The sequence below is a fragment of the Cyprinus carpio genome, chromosome B7 (genome assembly GCF_018340385.1).
Source record: "Cyprinus carpio isolate SPL01 chromosome B7, ASM1834038v1, whole genome shotgun sequence".
Lineage (NCBI taxonomy): Eukaryota > Metazoa > Chordata > Actinopteri > Cypriniformes > Cyprinidae > Cyprinus > Cyprinus carpio.
The window spans coordinates 28,157,299-28,180,505 of NC_056603.1; the positions used below are offsets into that span (position 1 = coordinate 28,157,299).

Here is a 23,207-nt window from a genome sequence, read left to right on the forward strand (position 1 = left end):
TGGAAGCCTGTTTCCATCACTGAATAAAAAAATAAAAAAGGTAATTGTGACTATTTTACTCAGAATTGCGTGATATGAACTCACAATTCTGAGAACATATCAGTCTTTTTTTCTCCTTAGAACTAGATTTTATAACTCACATTTCTGAGAAAAAAAATTCTGACTTTATATCTCACAGTCAAAAAAGTCAGAATTGCAAGTTTATATGATGCGATTCTAAGATGTAAATTCGCAATTGTGAGGCAAAAAGTCGCAGTTAGTTATTTTTTATTCAGTGCCAGACAGGGGCTTCTATACAATGACCTCTTATGTATCAAAGGATGAAGGGAATTTTGATTTCTCAGTTCATGATCCCTTTAAAGGGTGTAATGTTTTGTCAGACCAGTGCTCTCCCTCCCGCTATACCACTTGCATCTATCTAGCAAATCATGGTTCAAAGGCTATTCAATAGGTCCCATCGGAACTTCCTGCTTTAAATAGAAAACACAACAACACAGGAGAGATTAGTGAGCTCTTGAGACCTTCAGCATGTCTTGCCAGGTCAAATCAGGTTATTTCTGTGAACTAATTGTGTAAAAAAGCATAAAGCGGAAATACAGTTAGTTATATATAAGTCTACTTACACTTACGCCATTATTGAGGTTTTGCTCTGCAGCTTGCTACATCACACCCACAAAGTACTAATGCTTTTGTGGTATGATTATCCGATTTTTATTCTTTTTATACTCTTTTATTGTCTGTCTGCTTGAAAAAGCAGCTTTTTCAGGGGATCCATGCAAAAAGCCACTTTGGAACTGCCATTGATGTAATGCACAGCTCTGTAATATGTAGTGATAATTCTATCACAAGAACCTCGACTGGTGCCATATACCACACAACAGCTCATCTAATAAGTCACACCATCGGCAGCTCTGCGTTGGTGTTCCATGGGAAGATTAGAGCGTTAACAAAACGTCTAGGACAGATCCACGACGGATCACACACACACACGCACACTCCCTCTCCCACATTTTGCCTTGATCTGGTTGTACTGCGCTGAGATAAATCCCTCACACACGTAGGGTCGGTTCTGCTGCTCTCCATCTTCCTCCTCTGCCCTCTCACTCAGAGGAATATCGAGGCACCTCTTCAGTCTGTTTGTGCAGCTTAACAACCCCTGCGCCTCATGCTCCACATCACCCTTCCCCTCCACCCCCATAAAATCTGCATTTGATTATCCCCCCTCTGTAATCTCGCTCGTCTCTCTACCTGTCGTGCCACCGCCTCTAGCTTATTGTTTAGTATAATGGTGTGGGGACTTACAAGGATTTACACCTGATTATATCCCGCAGGGCGAATCCCCCATAGACTGACCTTGCAGTTCACTATTGCGATTGGCTAAGCAGACTCAGCCCATTCGGCCAAATTCCTCATCTCCCTCTCTCTCTCTCTCTCTCTCTCTCTCTCCGTTCTGTGTCTCCGGCTCTTGCTCACGCTCTCTCCATTGGCTGTTTTTTATCCACCCTGCCTGTTTACCTCCATGAGTCATCCATTTGTCACATTGCAGCTCCCGGTTGCATTTGACGAACGCTGCCTTTTGCATAAAAGCCCAGCATTAATCGCTGTGTTCTGACAGTTTGACGGAGAGGTAGAGACAGGTTTCACAAAGGTATAGTCAAATTTCTGGGACAACCCCCCACCCCCATGCAGGCATCCCTCTGTCCCTTCTCCTGTTTCCCACTGCAGTCGGTCTGATGAACAGCAGAATTGAATTTCATTAGTTACATTGTCCCTGTTTTGAGCTTTGTGCCGCTTCTCTTTTCCTCCCCCCTCCTTCTCACTTTTTATCCCTCTCTGCCTGCCAGTCTTAGGCTTTCTCTGCCCCTCCCTCGCTCCCTCCGTCTCCTCCATCTCTCCATCTCAATGCGCCACAGCTCCTCCCTCCACCTTGCACAGCGTCGACTCCTCCCTCTCCATCTTTCTTCCCTCACTCACGCTCTCGCTTTCGCTCTGCTGGGTATGGCATGTATGTGAGCGGGTGCACTCCTGTTTACATGCATGCCTGGGACAGACTCTCATGCATTCTGTGGACTGTAGCTGCTCGTGCTCCACACTGAGAAATTTCTGGACTCCTTGCTTGCTTTGAGGAATTGTGTGGTGTTTTTGTTTCCCCTCTCACTCATGAAATTCTTCAAAGGCCTCCTGTGTGCCATCCTGCCACTCTGGAGCGATTCGGATCTAAGCTGCACTCCGGCAGAATGGAATTGCCAAATTTAGACTCCACCGCATGACGTTTCTGGTAAGAGCAGTTTGCATTCAGTGCCAGATAAGCGTTTCGAGAACTCTGAGATTCTGCAAAGGTCTGAAGGGGGGAGACGAGATTGTGAATTTCAAGGGGAAATGTGTCCGAGAGGGATAGGGCACAGGCTCTGGAGGGAAAGATGCTGAATAATGCTTCTGAACTAGACACGGGACCTATAATACCATGGAGTTTCATTGCATAGGGAGGGGGTCGTTTGCTACAAATTAATATCTGGCTGTGTGGGCTTTCATGCATGTTTTCACCTGCACTGTTTAAAAAAAAAAAAAAAAAAAAACATTAAAAAGAAAGAAAGAAAGAAAGAAAGAAAGAAAGAAAGAACATCTCACTCTTACCCCCCTTCTTCATATTTTTCTGAGTATTTCTATATTGCCAGGTTATATTTAAACATGCACCATAGACAGCATGTATCATATGCAAGACTTCTGAGTGTATTTTTGGTGCTGTTGTCATGGTTTATTGCTCAAGGATATTAATTTTGCAGGATGCATTATGGAAGAAAATAGTGTATTGCTTTTGACGTGTTTGAGTCTTTAATTCACAGTCCTTATTATAGAGCCTATTTCTCTCCTTTTTTTTCCCTCTCTCTCTCTCTCTCTCACACACACACACACACACACACACACACACACACACACACTCACTCACTCACTCACTCATTTTCTCTCTTTCTTGCTCTCTTTTTCCTCTCTTCCTGTTTTACTGCTTGGAAGCAACTTCCTCCGCAGCTAATGTGGCATTTAAAGGAATAACAACATTACACTTCATTTCTTAATCTTGGCAGGCTGTCAAAAATACATTAAGAGGAGTCTTACTGAATGCATCAAAGATTCATGCTATCTCAGTGTTCTCAATGGTACATCCTTTACAGCTGTCAGATCCATAGTTTCTCATGTAAAGGTGCATTGTCAGTACACATCTATAAAACCAAGATTCATTTTTTTTTTAATTCACCATCATATATACACAGGCCAATAATATTCACAAGGTGTGTGAGCTAATTCTCAGATTCAAATCCAAGACACCATGTGCTCTGCAAAAACCTCCTTCTGCTGTTTTTTTTTTCCTTCCTGAACACAGGGGTATCCATCAAAACACAATGCATCTGCAATATGCATATAGGCTTGTGTTGGGTAGGAAGATGGGAACATGAAACAACTGCATGGCAACAGTATCCTGGCCACATTCTGAAGATGATGTAGCTGCCAGTGGAGAAATCCAGGCCAAAACACATGAGCTGTGGCTGAAAATCTAGCACTGAATAGTGATACAAATAAAACAGCCTATAAATTTAGATATGTTTCGGTATGCTGGCGATTGTGTTAAAAGGCAATCTCCTCATTGAGCAGATTCTCAGCTGATGGTAATAGCCATTATGATAATGCTGCAGTCTGATAACAAACACCAGATGAAACAAGATAAGGCAGTGCTACAGGAGAACTGCATCACCTCACGCTCTTGTGCTGTGCGTTCACACATAGATTAGAGCCTGTGCCTGTCAGACCTCATGTTTTCACAGCTTTTGTGAATGATGCAGCCTGAGCACAAAAAAGGAACCAAATCCCAAAAATCATTGAAATTCAGATCCGATTGTGAACCCGCCACATCCCTCTCTGCCTCCCTATTCATTCTCTTCTATTCGCTTTTTTAAGCAGTCAGTGAGGGCCTGCTTTCGGCCGCGGTGGCATAGATAGACAGACCGGGCATGCGTTTGTCCTCATTGTGGAGGGATGCGAGAATCGGACGCCATCAGCGCAGCGGCTCGTTTCTGTCACACAAAATGAGGGACTATTGAAATGGGCTGTACATAGCGGGAAAGCCAGCGAGGGGCTGCCGTGAAAGGCAACCAAGTGGCATATCAGACAGTGCACACTCACTCCAACCTCCCACAAATGTATTCAGAAGGTCACAGAGTCATTTCACTGCAGCAGACTCTCCCATTAAAATTTAATCATAACAGCTTTATGTAAAAAGTAAAAAATACGAGACCAAGCCTATGCCTTATTTTCTTGCTACCCCGTTTCTAAGGGTTACGTGAATGAAAATGATGTTTACTTGTTTGAAGTGACGCTTTCTGTCGTTTCAGAAAACTTGGTGTCGTATCTCCACTGATCATCTGGGTGGCTACTGATGGCTAAATTTGCGCCTCGTGAAAGACGAGAGGAAGATATCATTGATTGTATCAGTCAGACTAATCAAATTATTAACCTCGGATGGAGTGCTGGTCAGAGGAACAATGCTAGCATAATTCAGGAAGCTCGAGAGTGATTATCCCGTGGCTAATTTTGTGAGATAAGCTCCTTCCTAATAGAACTATTGATAAAGAACTCCAAGGAGGTCGGTTTGAGCTAGATTGCTTTTGGCATTACGGTCGTCCTATATTCTCTCCACATTTTCTCTCTACTTTTGTTTCAATTAAACCCAAAACAAAGAGCCCTGTGTTTAAAAGAGGAAGAGCGGTTGGAGTAATTACCAGCTTTGCCTGCTGGTAGCAGTGAATTTAAAGTGAATCTCAAGAGCATTAACGAGGAATGAAAAACACTTTATGGAATTATTATTAACCGTTGCCGGAAAGCTGAGGGGAGGATTGACATGGGACTGGGCCCAATTAGACTTCGCGCCATGACAAGGAACCTGACAGCAGCAATAGCTTTGCAAATTTAGCCAGACCATGGGCTGAAATAACCTGTAATGCTTCAGTTGGCTGATGGGTGGGCACATGCTTGATGCCGCTTACAAGGAATGGATGTGTTTTATTGTCAAGGGTGATAATAAGAGACAGAAATGCAGTGCATCTGTTTCATTTCCAGCCCTTGAAGGATTCTTATTTAAACTGCAAGCATCACATATTGCTCCATCGGCAGTTAGACAGAACTGAAGACCAATATTCAATCTCAACCATTCTTGGAATTGAAACATTCATGTCGTTTACTCAATTTATGATAGCATGAAACTTCCAGGCCACCAGTCGGCACAAAGAAGGTTGCTCCCGGTCTTTTTTTTTTAATGCCGGTTTTCATTTTCTCTTCGGATTTAAATGCTTTTAGAGTACAAGACTGCCAAGCTGTGAGGGGAAATCATGGGGAATAAATATTCAGATTAAAAAAAAGACACGCTATAGTCTTGTATCCGCATGCTACTCTCAATTCCATATAGTGTCCATATAATACTCCTCTTCATGCAAAAGCCTAACTTTGACAGTTTAGTCATAGCTTTTGTTTGACTGGTATAAATTTCAGCGCAGTGCTTGACATTTTCGCTTCGATAAGTCTAGAGTTCCCTATGTTTCAACATCAAGGTTCATGTTAGTTTTTCCTTTAGTGGAATGTAGCTTTCCAAACCTTGGGCTTTGATCTAAATCTTACTGTCATCAAAAAACAAGATCAAGAGAGAGGAGTCAAATGGAAGCAAACAGTTGGAAGATACGTCTCTGCTTTGAATGCTAAATCTGTAGGCTTAAAACCCAAGATGATTTGGTATACAAAGTTGTTTGTGTGGGGTAGGAAGAAGACAAATGTATGGGGCAAGCAGGGCTGATTATTGATTTAGCTCAGGTCTTTACTGATTAACTGCTGTTGTAAATACCGATAAAGACACCTGCTTATGTTGTGATGAATGGTAGCAACTTGATTTGCCACCCACAACTCGGGCGGCCTTTACACTATTTTCAATGACCTAGCATCCAGATATATTTGTAAACAGACTATTTCATTTTTACTCCGCTTTGTTAATCTGTTGTACCTATAGCAATAACTGACCAACATATATTTCAAAGCAAATAAAAATAAAGAGTAAAAACACTGGTCGATTCTACTCTGCAAACAACACAATGATCCCATGAATGTGACTCCAGCTGTCACAACTGTATCCATAAAACATTTCTTTACTTAAAAGTTTTAAATGATCAGGGTATAAATGAATTAGACAGCAAATGGTTCACCCATGCCATTTCACCACCAGACTGCATGAGAGCAGACAGCCAATTACCAGCAATTTAGCAGATAACTATTTATGTATTGGGAATATTTAGATAGCTGTTAACCACTGATTCGCTTCATACCATGAAATGTGTGCAGTGTGATCAGGGATGCCAGAGAGGGAGAAAAAGAGAGAGTGACAGGCAGAAGGAATGAGATGATGAATAAATAGATTGGAAGAAGGAACAAAATGAACTCCCTCAGGCCAGTATAGCCAATTAGTTGCTGCACTCTACATTCGCTTTACTTTCAACTCACAGTAGCTTTCTCTTAGACTGTTGTGCCTATTATAAAACATTATGCTTAGTGGTATTATTTGCTAGCACAAATGAATCATTATTTAATCCCTCTCTAAAAGAATGTTATAAAAATCAAAGTATGAAATTAAATATTTTCTATTTGTGATTGCAAATAGTTTTTACTCATGGTTAACATCAGACTGTTCTCAAAACGATACTCATTTTCAATATTTCTCTCAAATATTTGTCTTCCTTTGTGAGATATTTGAAATATTAGAAACATGATTACAGTTTGGTGTTATGATTTACGAATCATGAATTTTAATTTCACTGGAATTAAAGTTTCTAAAGCCTAGAAAAATTCAATCTATTTATTTTTTAAAAATTAAAACAGTATTTAATCTGTTTTCACTCACTATGGTACAAAAAATTACACAATGATGAATCACCACACCATTAACAAATTATTCTTTCTTTGATATAATATTGTTAATAAAAAGCACAAAAGCCCTGCTGTTTACTATAAATGTTTTTTCTCCCCCAAAGTATAACTCTCTGGAGATCAAAACAAGTTATTAATTACTATGTAAAACATGTTGTTTCATGACTGTTTTATCTAAACTAGAAGCTAAATCCCTGACTGAAGCACTCATTTGCTACAACAGGAGTGTGTTTAATGTGCAAAAGCACAGTTCCAACTGGAATACACAGTGAACCCAGTGCAATTTAAACGCATAATCACAAATGTAGGGGAAAAAAAACAAACAAACAAAAAAATATGTATTATCTAGTTAAAGACTGTTGTGTTTTGAAAGTATTGTTTTATTATGGTCAAAAGGACAATTTAATATATATTTTGTCAATTGAAACCCTAATTTGAGCCTATAAAACCCAAATAAATAGGAATGTGCAAGTGGGTCACACCCAAGCTTTGCTTATTTGTCTTGTTTGGTCAAGCCGAGGCTCACTGGCAAGGTCAGGAGTACGATGGTGAACAGGGAGAGAAAATAAGGAGACTGTGTAGATGGTCCGACGTGATATTTTTTCTCAAGGTTATAGCCAGGATGAAACAGAGGGGATGGAGTGGGAGAGAGAGCAGGAAGATGGACCTTTGGGTTGAATTACATTTGTACATGAGTGGGAGAGACAGAATATCATCCAGTGAGCACTCAAACACATGAGCGGTGTAACATGAAAATATAAAATCAATTCAAATGATAGCCATCCTCTGTGGTTTCAGATGACGATAAATCTCGATATTGCCGTGACGGGCGTGTTTGATTTCGTCTGTGTAATTTGCCTCGAAACAAAACATCTGTGAAAAACAATTGTTTTTTTTTTTCCTTATGTTGTTGTTGTTGACAAAGGTAAATCCTCATATTTGTTAAGAGCTTCAACCTTAAACATTAATTTCTCCGCGAGGGTCTCTAGCTTAAACAGATAAATAGCTTGGTTTTCCAACGATAGAGGCAGAATTGATTTTGCCCTCTAGCTTGACAGATAGCCCTAAAAGTAACAAATAGCAAAGAAGAGGACAAATCTTTGAAGCACAACACTTATTAACTTCATGAGCGTTGGGAAGGTGCAGTAATCTAAAAGAGATCTAGTCCTCCATTAGGAGAGGAAGGAGGCATCAGCCGGCAGACACCTTGTGAAAAAGAAGCCTTGCTAATCCCTCCCACCTGCTGACAACAGATAATTGAAAAGCGAGTCGGCAGACCCTTTGAGTATGAACCGGAAATGGACTTTTCAATTAACTTGCTCATATTTCATTTCCTGATTGAACTCGACTGATCAACAGTCTTCTGAATTTCTCCTCTGCAAACCCATGCCATGTTGAGTTTGAGTTACAGTGGATGTCGCAATATGGCAAAATGGGGCATTACATTTGAGGGTCCTGCTCTCAGAGGAGCACTATGTTAAAATAAACTTGTGGTTGACACTTTATTTCTTCCCTTCGAGCTAGCGGGCAGGGTTGAATGGGTATGACCTTCCCGTGTTACTGAGGGAAAAGAACAGAGGAGAAAATGTAATTTCCACCGCAAAGATCTTGGTAGAGCAACTCGCTTTAGACGGCACACAGCCTGTCGTGTGACTGAATGTTGGGTAGTAATTATTAAACAAAGAGAATGCTTAGTGCCGTTCTAAAACGGGAATCTTGATGCATACTCAACACATCACGCTTTTAATGTAAACAATTGCACATTTAGCTTGCTTTTTGAGGGAACGGTAAATTTATGACAATAGAGATGGCTTTTAATAACGATGTGCTTGCTTGTGTAACCCCCTTATCAGGGAAGTTTATATATGTATATTTATATACAGCTATAAGTAGCTTTAGATAGTTTCCCATAAAAGAGTGTGTTGAATTATAATTTTCATTTTATATGAGCCAAATAGGTTATTATTGAGAACATGTCCACAGAAAACTGTGCTGTTAAGGGTTTTACAGACAAATATGTATACTGTACAAATCGCTTGTATATGTGTGTGCTCCCCTTTAAAGGGGTCATATGATGCAATTAAAATTTTTCTTTCTCTTTGGAGTGTTACAAGCTCTTGGTGCATAAAGAAGATCTGTAAAGTTGCAAAGACTAAAGTCTCAAATCCAAAGAGATATTCTTTATAAAAGTTAAGAATCATCCACACCCCCTAAAACGGCTCGTTCTAACACGCCCCCACATATCTACCTCACTATGTGGGAAGATTTGCATAATGCCGCCCAGATGTTCATGCAAAGAAAGAAGGTGTACGTTTTATTCTTATTGTAGTATTGTTGTTGCCGCCGTTGCCATGTCGTGTGTTTGGTTGTGAAAGCGAAACTACTTTGTTTGGCCTTCCAAAAGAGGACGATATCCGCTTCGTCATGCCTGGAGCTGATCCATGCTGGTCGCTGAGGAAATACATCAACTTTGCACTGTGGATTGCCGGATTGGCTTTCACAATGGATGAAGCGGAGTCCAGCCCGGGGTCGTCACATGTGGTTGCCGCAAGCCCAACGGACGCACCTTCGTAGAATCCGCCGGCCGTGCCGTTCTCAAGCCCACCGGCCTCTGCTCACTCAAACTATCCGCCGCTCACTCTAGACCATGGCTCACTCTAGACCGCAGCTCACTCTAGGCCTCCGGCCTCTGCTCACTCAAGGCCGTGGTGTGTGACGCTGTTTCGCTGAGAAAGCTAAACTACTTTGTTTGGCCTTCCAAAAGAAGACACGACTAGAAATCAAGTTTATATCACGTCTATAATGCGTTTTATGTTTATATCTCATCGCTCCGGCTGGACAGGGCACCACAATATGTTAAGAGGATTAACATTTCCGTCACACGCTTGAGGTATTCAACCAATCACAACACACTGGATAGCTGGCCAATCAGAGCACACCTCGCTTTTCAGACCAATGACCCTTATAAAAATCGAGGCATTTCAGAAGGCTGGGCATAGAGGAGAAACAATAATGTACAATATGTGGAAAATGTGTTTTTTGAACCTTGAACCACATAAACACATTTCATTATACCAATTACACAAAATAATGTTCTTTTTAGCCACATCATATGACCCCTTTAAGAGACCCTTCACTAAACACTAATCTTTGGTTGATGTGCACTTTTATCATGTTTGATTTATTTTAGTTAATTGGATGTATATTTGTTTAGACCCACCCTCTCATAAGTGAGGCTGATTTTATTGGTCGATTAAGAGATCCGTGGAGAGAAGACGAGAGGCGGGGGAAATGCACCTTTTTTAAGTAGAATACCAAACCAACACTAAAAAGAAAAAAAGTTCCGGAGCAGCGGGCAAGAGATTCGGGTCGCTGAAGTGTTTGGTTCTGATAAAAATCTAACTTTTATAACTGCAAAATGCGAATTAATGATTTATATTCGTTTCTAGTATATTTTGGGTGTTTAAGTATCACAGTTGATGCAGGCTGTGTGTTAACTATTTGTTTACTGAAACTGTTTATGGGTTAAAAACATTGAGGCCTGCTGAGAAGCAGCGATCTCTTTTAGCATTAGTTGCCAGACTATACTGCACTATTGAATTTGCTTTTAGCGCGGTGCTCATTATTCGTTGTGGTACTCAGATATCTTTTGAGTCTACATCTACATTTCCCTAGGGGATAGATTGTTTGTTTAATTCTGTGTATTCATATTGTACATGGAGTATTAAGATCTATACTTATTTATATTGAATTTACCTATTGGTTATTACTAGAATAGCTCTACTGATTATTCCTATTAGAGGTCTATACAGTTCTGCTAAAATATAGCTTTATACTATATACTTATTTTTCTCATTTCCTTTTTCTGTTTTATAAATAAATCCCCTTTGATTTATAACCTTATCAGTTTAATTATCAGTGAAGGTCATTTCTCTAAACAGTAGGGATGTAATGATTAAATGCGAGCTGGTTGAAAATCGATTCAAATATGAGACTATTCAAATTAGTTGAGATGCTAAACAAATCACGATTCAATTAGGGGTAGGAGTTTATATGAATGTAGGCTATGTCTGAGGGGAACTTACTGTCTTTAGAAAAGTTTATTTTTTCTTTTCATCTTGCCTCTGTATAATTCATATTAGAGTTCATAAGTGCAGCGCTGCTTTGTTTACAGCGGAAACCAAGGAAATGCTTTAAGCGCCTGCTGGCAGAGTGTGAATCTGCGTCTCATTTAGCTCATCTGCTGTTTCTGTTTCATGCAGATATTTTTTATGTATAGTTTCATAAAACTAAAGTCAAACCATTCTATTTCTGCTTCAAATTTTGAAATGATACAATCTAATTTAGATTAAAAACTGCTCATGTTGCATGTATGCAGCATCTTTGTTTGGATCATGATTAAAATGCAGTTGCCTCTCATTTTAAATGGAAAGAGCACAGACAATATAAATATATGAAGATATTTATATACTTATAATTTGTGTTAATTATTTAATTTGGGGCTTTTGTAAAATTTCAATTTAGTTTTGTTATTTACATTTACATTATATTAAAATTTTGTCATTTAGCAGACGCTTTTATCCAATTAAAGCGACTTACAAATGAGGACTACAGAAGCAATCAAAACCAACAGAACAGTAATAATATGCTATAATAATAGTGCTATATGAGTATATAATTATAGTGTTATATTTCAATTTCACAAAGAAACATGCAGCATTTTGTCCAAGCAATAATAAAAGGACACATTTCATTTATAATTTGTCTTAAATCTCATTTTGTTAAAAAAAATCGAATCAAATCGTGAGTTGAGTGAATCGTTACATCCCTACTAAACAGTGGTATCAGAATAGGGGTCTAGATTTAAAATTGAGAGACACCAATTAATGGAACATAGTGCTCCACCCTACAGAGCTTAGGTCAGGCCAGTCTAAGAGGACAGGGGGCACTACACTTGTTACAGAACTGGCTCAAATTCAAGAATCTAATATAAGTGCGCTGCTCCCTCTTCCCATATGCAGAGCGGCGGAGCACATTTCTGTCGGAATATATTGCATGGCAGGAATGGCTGGTTACACTAAAGTGCCCTGAGGTAGATATGCTTTTAAAGACACAATTCTCTGCATGTAAATTAATGTGGGGGTGCTGACTAATACGATGAGCTATTGACCATGTGAGTGAGTTCACTATATATTGAGAATTACTCCGTCAATGCAATATTCTGGCAATGCAACAGAGAGAAGCAGTTTTTTCCTTCTTCATACATTATTCATAGTCGCCTGACAGACTTTGATTTGTATGTTGTGAGTACAGAATGGGGGCTTCCTGAACGATGATTTAATCTTTTAATTGGATAATAAATCCAACACTTTGTGTAGTGGCTTTTCAATTGCCATCAGTTGACCACCGAGGCCAAATTAGTTTTAAAGCATTTGCATACCTTAGGATTTGGGCTAAAACAAAGGTTACAGTTATTTGGAACAAAGATGGAAGTGTGTGTGTGTATATGCAATCCATCATTTAAATCTGGAAGAAGAAAAAAAATCAGCCAAAGCATTTGTGCTAAATGATAATTGGGCTTTTTGGGTTTTCTTTTTTATTTAAACTATCAAAATTTTATTTTGCCCATTGGCAAGCATTTGCAAGTTGCAGGCCAAGTAATAACAGCATAAATGTTTACAGTTCGCTTTTTATCAGTGGTAAAACAGGTACATATTTCTGCCCATGAGCCGAACTATTTTCTTCCTGTGGGAGTACTATGCGACACCACAACAGTGAACAAAATAAGATTTTTTGATATTGGAAGCAACGGCCATGTTTAATTAGGGAAACTGTGATCACACCATGCAGACCTACTGTAATTTTAAGTGATTTCCATCTGCTTTTGTTTTCTTGTTTAAAACCACCAGGCAAATTTGTCAATAATTTTAATGAGCCAACACCTTTGACCTGTTCTCTCCTCAGACAAATTCTCCCAATTATAGTTGAAGGTCAAAGGTGGTTGTTTGGCAGATATTTGGGAGACATGCATATTGAACAGAAATTTGCATCGCAGGAGATGTCACACATAATAACAGTTTAAACAACTCTGCTATGCTTCCGGAGGCTTGATGCCTGCTCAGCCGGGGAAGATCGTGATAGATTCAGCGTGATTAAAACATCCCGTTCTTGGCAGCTCTGTTTACGTCATGACCTTCACCCTCACACCTCCTCATGCCACGCAAGTCGTTTAATCGATGTAGTAATTCTCTCACAGTACCCTGATCGCTTTGCTCCTCGACTGTATGCAGATCACACTCGATAGATAAACGAGGCATAAGCACCCTTGACAATAACGGCCCTTTTGATCTAGCTGAGGAGCACTAATATGAAACCGTTATTGCTGAAACTACTCACCTTATTTCACGCCGGAACTCAAAAGAATATTTTCTTTTGTTTCACATTTCTGACACACCTGAAGACACTCGGAAATGGAATCAGCAAATCTATGCATTAAACAGATGGCTGCATGTAGGCCTTTTTTTCACCTCTCTTTGCAGTTTCATTCGATCAAAATAGTCTGGGCCATGGACTGCGGAGTGGACCAAAAGAAAGGGGGGGCCGGGGTGTGTGTGGGGAAGTATGGGGGTTGCAATTGGTGCAATTGGAGTGTGGTTTGCAGAACTAGGCACACTGGATGAGAAGTGACATTCGAATGTTATAATTATAAAAAATTATAATTTAAGCTATGACTCTGGATAATTTATTTTTAGAATAGAGATCATGGTTCTCCCATGATTTTGAAAACAAAACATTAGACAACCAAATAAAATACTATGTAAGCTAATTTACTTGAGGTTCTGACAAGGTTTTATTTAATGCTATAAATGAGTCTATTTAAAAAAATATGTATTCATTTAAATGAATTTATGATGCAATACTTTTGTTATTATTTCGTTATTGTTTGCAACTCATAACTCTCTCTGGATCAGGTATAAATATTCCCATGTGATTGTGATTTCAAAGGTTTAGACTTACCGTAATCATCATAATTTAGGAATAAGGGAAAACAACTAACGATTCCTAACACCGTGTCTACACCGGTGGTGAGCAGTGCAGTGCGACGTGACAAAATACTGTAGAACCACTGATCTATAATAGAGATTCATATAGATCAGTCAATAGAACTCAGTATAATCAGTAGGGGTGTAACGATTCACTCGTTTTTTCGATGCATCGATTACAAACCCTGACGATGCATATGCATCAGACTTGAAACATGATTTTTGAATCGTGAACCACCGATTTCGGACAGTAATTGTTCAAAACGCTAAGAATCTAATGAATCGCAATTTCTATATCGATTTAATGCTTTCAAAATACAGAAAATACAAAAATATTTTGAAAGCATTGAATCGCTATAGAAATTGCGATTCATTAGATTCTTAGCGTTTTAAATCGATTACTGTCCAAAATAAATTAGGCTACTACAAGCACAAATTAATGGAGACCTTGAACAGTGTTGGTGCCTCGCATCTCTCCTTCACGCGCTCCACTGTTTACTGCCTGACACATTTTTTGAGCAGCATGTGTGTTCTCTCCTTAATACTCGTGGCAAGTAATGCGAAAGTGAAGTAGTTTTACTTTTCTGTAGTTTTTCAATGGCTCTTGCCATCTTGGGGGAAGTCGTGGCCTAATGGTTAGACAGTTTGACTCGTAACCATAAGGTTGTGTGTTCGAGTCTCGGGCCGGCAATACCACGACTGAGGTGCCCTTGAGCAAGGCACCGAACCCCCAAGTGCTCCCCGGGCGCCGTAGCATAAATGGCTGCCCACTGCTCCGGGTGTGTGTTCACTGTGTGTGTGTGTGTTCAATGCTGTGTTTGTGCACTTTGGATGGGTTAAATGCAGAGCACGAATTCTGAGTATGGGTCACCATACTTGGCTCTGTGTCACGTCACTTAGAAACTTACTCACTTACCAACGGTGTTACCTGAGCAGTCAAAAGCTGCATATTTATTGCATGGACGGAGCAGAAATGTAAGTGTCTTAAGCATACTCACAGTTCCACTGAATGATAAATGTGTTTTAACAATGTTGTTGGACTGAATGTATGAAGAAACTGTTAAAATAACCACAGCATTAACAACAACCTTGAAATAAGAGCACAAGGTTCATCTGATAATCAGATGCATGAAAGTAGCGTTCATTGCTTTAGAAAACAGACATTGGGCACGTTTACTTTCAGAATCATCATTCGCTGATGGAGAGGAAAAGTTAAATACTATACCATTTTATTTTATGAAAATGAGATAAAGAAGTTTTCGCACTGAAAGAGAAGTGATCTCACGCTCATAGAACTGAAGATCTGCAGCTAAGCTGAATAAAAAGAATGAACTGATAAAACATTAAGACAAAAAACACAATAAATAAATAATGTCTGAATGATGCAGTGCTAATTGACATATAATTTATTACAGTAAAAAAACCATAAAGAAAAAATTATACATTACAATGTGCAGAAAATTGAAATAATTCTTTGTAGCATATAAAACAATCATAAAACTGCCATTAGGAAAACATTATAGATTACAAATGATTGATTATTGTCCAGCAGTGTTTTTGATTTCTTATAGCAAATTCAAAGTAATAGATAAGAAAAGAATTCCTTGTAAAAAAAATAATAATAATAATAATTATTATTATTATAATAATACATACATACATAAAATTATTGTATTTGACATTTCTGTTACTTCTGAAATGATGGCTTCACCCCTGGTGTGACAAATTGTTAGCCTATGCTAATACTTTTAAAGCTCTTTTTTAAAATCTTGGCTTACATAAATTTTTACGTATGCCATGTCATGCCATAGCATCATTAAACTAGCATCTAACAATGGACAAAAGTGTTATTGTTGTTGTTGTTTTTTCTCTCTAACCTATGGTTCTGTAACCATAAATGCTGCTGTGTAATTTGCCTCCTTTAAGCATTTAAAGAATTTAAGGGAAGCATCTAAATAATCCTGTGAATGAACTTAAAGAATGCAGAATCGAATCGTTATAATCGTATCGAATCGAATTTAATTGTGAATCGAATCGAATCATTCTTGAATCGAATCGAAAACCTATGAATCATGCATCGAATCAAATCGCTGTCTACCCAAAGATTCACAGCCCTAATAATCAGTGATGCTGTCTACACTGGATGCAGCGTAGCGTAACACCACAAATCCCTGACAGTAAACTGCCGCCGTGTTCTATTTATGACGTGCTGACACAAATTTCAAATGATTTTCAGTGATCTCTTTGTTGTGTCAAGTTTAGACACTCTTTAGCTGATATGGCGCCACACACAACTGTCATGTCCAGTTTAGACACGGTTTAAGGAGAGATGACTGAGGATGATGGCGAATGATTTGCAGATCCTCAGTACCACTGACAAACATATAATCTTGTAAAATGTGTGGTAAGTACTGCCACTCCATAGTATAAATAGAGTACGTGCAATCGCGAATCTCGAAAGTGATAGATGCCGGCTCAACATCGTGATGTGATGGATGATGGGATCATCTATCGGCCCAATCCTAATACTAACTGTTCTGCCTTTGGCTGCACAGATGAGAACAGAACACTATTAAGAGTCCCAGCCTCAGAGGAGACAACAGAGCAGTGGATTTATTGATTTATTTACTGTATATTGCTACTGCAACACAGATCTAAAATAAACATGCAATTTATTTCCCAGTTTACCTCCACAGACATAACCGACTGTTTTTGAAACTTGTGTGTTTTTAACTAAACTTGTGTGTGAATAAGAACTTAGTTTAGTACTCACATGCTGTGACAGCCGTTTTCTGTCCATGTGCTTCGAATGTGTGCTCTCAGAAAACCGTATATCAGAAGTTTAAACTCATATGGTCTAAAAATATGTTTTTAGCAGGTCCAACTGTAATGGCACAGCTCTATTCTGGAAAAGGGGGCGGTGAGCAGCAGCTCATTTGCATTTAAAGACAAAGGCCCAAAAAACAGTGTGTTTCTGCTTCCACTTAAAATAGGCATTTTCAAAATGATATAATAAATGATCTGTGTAGTATTTTGTGATGAAACTTCACAGGCACATTCTGGGGACACCAGAGACTTATATTACATATTGTAAAAAGGGGCATACTATGTCTCCATTAATGATTGACCATGCATTCATATGAGCCTATGCATTTTTGTATGTCTTATTTGCACCAGACCTCAAAAGTCCCCCCCTCCCAGCTTCACATTGCTTTGAGTTGTGTTCTACTTTTCTCTGAGAGAACACTCTTTCTGCATCTTGTAGGTTGTGAGGGGAAATTATATTTAAATAAAATATGCACTCTACTCTTGAACCTACATAATATCATAATGCATCCTCTTAGTTTGCATAAATGTATTTGAATTCACTGATGCAAGAAGTATTTAATTCTGGGTCACTTTCACTTGCTTTACATATGGGAGCTACTTAAAGTTTACCAAATCAATTATTAAAGCTGGCCTGTCTACTTAACATGATTTGTATTTGACTAGTCCAATTAGCAACCTCAAGTCTCATGGAATGTAACTTGTGTGTCATTTTGGCATGTCCTATGTGTCTTGAGTTCCTTCATGTCAATTTTTCATAAGTACCTTCACAAGCACCTAAACCAAGATCTCCATCAAAGCACACAGCTGAAAGTGGCTGTGAGATTAAAATTGAGCTTGCTCGATCAATTTGGGAAGTAAAGTTTGAAGGTTCAGGGCTTTTGCACAGTAAAATAGTGTGAGTTGATTTGGATTTAACCCATTAAGAACTAAATTGTTCTACTTTTAATGTAGCCATAAAGCATGATTAAAGTAATAATAATAAAAAACATAATATTATAATAATATAATTTTTATAATATTAAAGGTAAGGTTTGTAAAGGATTTTCTTTTTAGTTAGTGCAAGTCATTGTAGTGTTCCTCATTTATATGTCCCATGCTCTCAGTTTTTGCAATAGTATACTGTATATACCATCTATTATTTATGTAGTTTAAAGAAAAAAAATATTTTGTTTTGGCATGCTTGAATCATTACTGATTTGGTTCAAACCATTATTGAAAATACATTTTTTTTTTTTTGTTATAAGTTAAACATGATCCAAGGTATATTTTTTATATTTCAAAAAGATTCTGCAGAGGTTATACTTATATCTCCCTTATGGGTTTGACTTATAACTTGGCTGTACTTCTTCATGGCCAGTGTTGTTTATGGTTGTTTTCTTTTTCTCATACAGTCTTTTACTTTTTAATGTCTCTGTTATATCATTAATCAAAGCTCTGAGTTGCCTTTACGCAGCATGTTCCAGTGCAGTAGTCTGTTACATTTTTCAAGCGTCAGCATTTTCTCTAAAACCATCTCTTGCTATTTTAAGAACAGGAGCGATATGATTGTCTCTCAGTTCTTTTGCCTTTCTCTGCCTTGGAATGAAACCCAGTCTCTTTCTATCTTTTTTCTCAGCAGGTTACCATCAAAATGGTGGCCAGAGAGGCAAGTGGGCACAGCTACCTGGTGGCGTGCTGGCAGCCCATTCTCATCCTGATGCTGGGTACCGTGCTGTCCGGCTCTGCCACTGGCTGTCCCTCTCGATGCGAGTGCAATGCCCAAGAGCGCTCAGTCGTGTGCCATCGGCGGAAGCTGATCGCCCTCCCCGAGGGAATTCCCACTGACACACGGCTGTTAGATCTCAGCAAGAACCGTTTGAAAGCCATCAACCCGGAGGAATTCCTCAACTATCAACACCTGGAGGAGCTACAGCTCAACGAGAACATAATTTCCGTCATTGAACCAGGGGCCTTCAGCAACCTCCTTGGCTTGCGAATACTGGGGCTACGCAACAACCAGCTGAAGTTGATTCAGCTGGGTGTTTTCACTGGCCTCAGTAACCTCACTCGATTAGATATTAGTGAGAATAAAATTGTCATTTTGTTGGACAACATGTTTCAAGATCTCTACAACCTGAAAGAATTGGAGGTGGGGGACAATGACCTGGTGTTCATCTCTCACAGAGCTTTTCATGGCCTCAGCAGCCTCGAGCAACTCACTATGGAAAGATGCAACGTGACCTCTGTGCCAACAGAGGCCTTCAGTCATCTTCACAACCTGCTGACCCTCAGGCTGCGGCATCTCAACATCAACATAATTCGAGACTTTTCCTTCAGGAGGCTCTATCGACTCAAAGTCTTAGAGATAGCAAACTGGCCTCTTTTAGAAACCTTGACCACAAAGTCCCTCCATGGACTAAACATCACAACCTTGAGCATCACAAACTGCAATCTCACTGCCGTCCCTTACGAGGCCATTCAGCACCTGGTATACCTTCGCTTTTTCAACCTGTCCTTCAATCCGATCGAGGTTGTGGAGGGCAACAAAATGCACAATTTGCTGAGGCTCCAGGCATTTCACTTGGTTGGGGGCCGGCTAGTCAGCATTGAGCCTTATTCCTTCAGAGGACTCAACTATCTTCGGGTTCTCAATGTTTCCAGCAATAGTCTAAGCACTTTAGAGGAGTCTGCCTTCCACTCAGTTGGCAACCTGGAGACACTGGCTCTTCACGACAACCCCCTGGCATGCGACTGTCGTCTCCTCTGGGTCTTTCGCCGCCGATGGCGACTTAACTTCAACCGCCAGCAGCCATCTTGTGAATCGCCAGAATTTTTGCAGGGTAAAGAATTCAAAGATTTCCCGGATGTTCTCCCACCAAATTATTTCACCTGCCAGAAATCCAAGGTCCGGGATCACAAAGCCATTCATAGATTTGTGGATGAGGGGACCACTGTCCAATTCCCTTGCCAAGCAGATGGAGACCCCGCTCCCATGATTATGTGGCAGTCTCCAAAAAAGCAATTCATCACTACTAAAAGCATTGGCCGGCTGTCGGTGTCTCCAGACGGCACCCTCGAGGTTAGATATGCCCAAATACAAGACAATGGCACATACACCTGCATTGCCGTCAATGCAGGAGGAAATGACACACGTTTGGCTCACCTACACGTACATAGCTACTCTCCCAATTGGCCCCATCAACCCAATAAGACCTTTGCCTTCATCTCGAACCAGCCCAATGATAACAGTGCCAATGGAACTGGTGCGACAAATCCCTTTCCCTTTGATATGAAGACTCTCATTATCGCTACCACCATGGGGTTTATCTCTTTCCTGGGAGTGGTGCTGTTCTGTCTGGTGCTCTTGTTCCTCTGGAGCCGAGGGAAAGGCAATGCCAAGCCAAACATCGAGATTGAGTATGTGCCACGGAAAGTAGATGGAGAAAGCAGCCCGACTGAGGGATCTCACAAGATCAGTATGAAGATGATTTAAAAGACTAATTGCCATTGTGTGTGCATTAAGTGAATAGGTGTTCTTGACAACAGACTTACCTTGAGGGAGGAATAAGGGTGTAATCTTTGCACCCCTTGCGGAATTGTGAAAAGAACAATGTTCCAGAAAAAAGCCTTTTACATTTTTTTTTATAGACTGTACAGATCAATCACACAGGGATTGTGTCATCAAAGGGGAAAAAGACAGGCCATTTGAGGCTTTCAAATATGTGTACTTGTTCGGGTAAGTGCTGAAAAACATAGTCCTGTTGAAATTTGTGTGAAAGCCAGAATCAGGAGGACCGGTATGACTTCATACCTTTCCTCTTTGTCTTCTTTTCTGTACATAACTATTTCGATGTACATTGGGCAATACAGTGGTTGAATGCAGCCAATCAGAGGTTACGGGTTGCTGAGCCTGGAGTGCATGTGCAATATCTAGATACATGCAAAGTGTATAGGTCTAATTACATCACTGTAAATGTCCATTACCAACTCTTTATAAGAGATCAATTTGTTTAAAATGATTTATTGATTAGGCTTGACAATCATTAATATCTCAAAGGTCAAGTATTAATCATTAAATATGGTTTGATGGTGCGATTTCAATTCTGACACCTTACATAGTATCATAAAGCCAGATGTAGCTTTGAATTTAAAGCCATTTGCTTTGACTGAACATCTGACAAAACTATTGGACCTGTTGGTTGTACTCACACTAAACTACTATTCCATCTGACAGATCTCTGTTTTTTTCACCTACTGGTGAAAAGTTTACAATTTTATTGATTTAGTCATCAAAATGTCGTCAATTTGCCATGCAATGATGCATTTTCTACCACGCTCACGAGGCAGGTGTTATTCAGTAGGTAAATGTGTTCTACAACCCTTGAAACACTTACAGTGCTGATTTTGGGACAATGGATGGCTGTAAAACATATTAAAATGACAAGCTTTTATACTTCAATGTCTTTGCTCATTTCTTTTGCTCTGCTCCGTGAATCACAGGAAGACAGAGACGCTGCACTAATGTACTGCTAAAACCTTCGCTCTCCCTCACACGCCATATTACTATTCAACATTTTCTGAAAAACATCTTTTCTCTGTAAATACTCATTTCAGTGTTAGTGGGTAGAAAACATCATGACGTTAGTGAGAATGGATTTGAAGTGTTAAATCAACCTAAGATTATAGGTTGTTGAGTCCATATATGCCTGACTCTTCCTAATTGAATTAACTCAAAATGCATTAGTTTTGACCACAAAGAAAAAATAAGCAATGGAGAAAAAATTATCAGAAGTCACATTATTCTAACAGATTTAATCTCTGCAATGTGGGGGTGATAAATAGAATCTTAAAATAATATTATAGCTCTGTACAGTGATTTACAATCTACCATTGTGTTTGAAATGCGTACCTCAGTTCGCAGTCAAAATCCCCAAATGCTCTGAAAAAAGAACCCTTTCATTGTTATTTTTTGAGAATAGATAATAGATAATAGTAAGTGCATGATCTACTCTAAAACAATAGACTGTTGTGCATTTATTTGCTCTGTTCAATAGTTTTGAGCTCTGTGCAACTCCCAATACTCTCTCTCTTTCTCTCTCTCACACACACACAGACACACACACACAGATTTTCCTTCTAAAGTAATCCATAACATGTTGTAACAAATCCACAAATATTCAGAGATCCTTTAGTTTTTGACTGCACTCGTTTAGACAAAGCTACCAGGGACAAAGCCACCGCACATATCAGGAGAGAACCAATCTGACAACCCATCATCTTGCACAGGGGCATAATGGAAAACGTGTCAGCTGGAGTCTAAGCACAGAGACCTCATGTTTAAATGGGAAGTGATGATTGTGTAAGATTGTCTTCCTGCCCTTTTTCTACTGAGATAACTCACAAACAGTTGGCCAAGCTTCACAGCTCTTTAATAGTGAGCAAATACAACAGCAAGGGAGTGGTGAACATTAATGAGAGAGGAAGTGGAGCATCCAGATGCCAGAGAGAAGAAAGGAAAAAATGAAAGAATATAGATGATTAATATTTAGTGAAGTAAGACCATTAAGAACAAAACCAGTATCTGGTAATAGAGGCTGTGTTATTTGAAGTTAAAACAAAGTTGGCTAAAACATGTAGTAACTATCTGCAACTACAATATGAATTTAAATGTAAAAGATGAGGAGGCATATTTTCTCTCTGTTGGATTGCTTTAAGTACTATTTTGTCCTTTTGCTATTCCTATGTTCTGCCTGCATGGCCTTGCATCTGGAGGTTTTAGTAAAATTTTTGGAATTAAAAAAAATGGTGTAAAATTAATTATGAATCAGTTTTCTCTTTTACATTTGTTTTTACAAATAAATGGCAAGTAATGCACTAAATTAAACATATAATTTTTTTCAAGTAGAAGGACTGAAATAACATTTTCCTTTAAAATGTACTCCAGTAATCTTTATTTTATTCATAGCTTCAATATATTTTTTTTTACAGTGTACTGAATTAATAATCTTAGACATCAACGTATTTTAAAACAAATGTGCATGTCTGACTGTAATTCATCATAATGAAGCTTTCTGCCACTGTAATTTGTAGATTACTGTTACACAAAATGGTCATGCAGTTTGTTAATCCTACAGGCTATATGGACAAACTAACACCGATAAGCTGTGACATCTGTGAGGTAAGTGTTTCTGTTATACAGTGGAAGTGAACTGCCCAGTCTTTAATTATGTCAGATTATGCCACTTCATTCAACTTGAGGAGTGTATTAAGCCTCTGACTTATAAAGAACTTGTTCATCTGTTGGCTCACAGTGAGCGTATGATGGCTACATGCAGTTTTTGATCAGTGAAAACATACAACGCTCGAAGCATCATGACATGATTTGTTAAAAAGTGGGCA

The 23,207-nt window shown here is 39.1% G+C and overlaps 1 protein-coding gene across 2 annotated transcripts; it reads left to right on the top strand.

Annotated features, from left to right (window-relative positions):
* Positions 1–1,972: 1,972 nt before the first annotated feature.
* lingo1b (leucine rich repeat and Ig domain containing 1b) lies at positions 1,973–21,271 on the top strand. Of its 2 annotated transcripts, none has more exons than XM_019074036.2 (2): positions 1,973–2,278; positions 18,448–21,271. In XM_019074036.2, the coding sequence occupies exons 1-2, from the start codon at positions 2,267–2,269 to the stop codon at positions 20,299–20,301; spliced, it is 1,866 nt and encodes a 621-aa protein (XP_018929581.2). In that variant the 5' UTR covers positions 1,973–2,266; the 3' UTR covers positions 20,302–21,271. The 2 variants fall into 2 exon arrangements, with proteins under 2 accessions (XP_018929581.2, XP_018929580.2); XM_019074035.2 differs by having other exon boundaries at positions 1,974–2,278; positions 18,445–21,271.
* Positions 21,272–23,207: the final 1,936 nt, after the last annotated feature.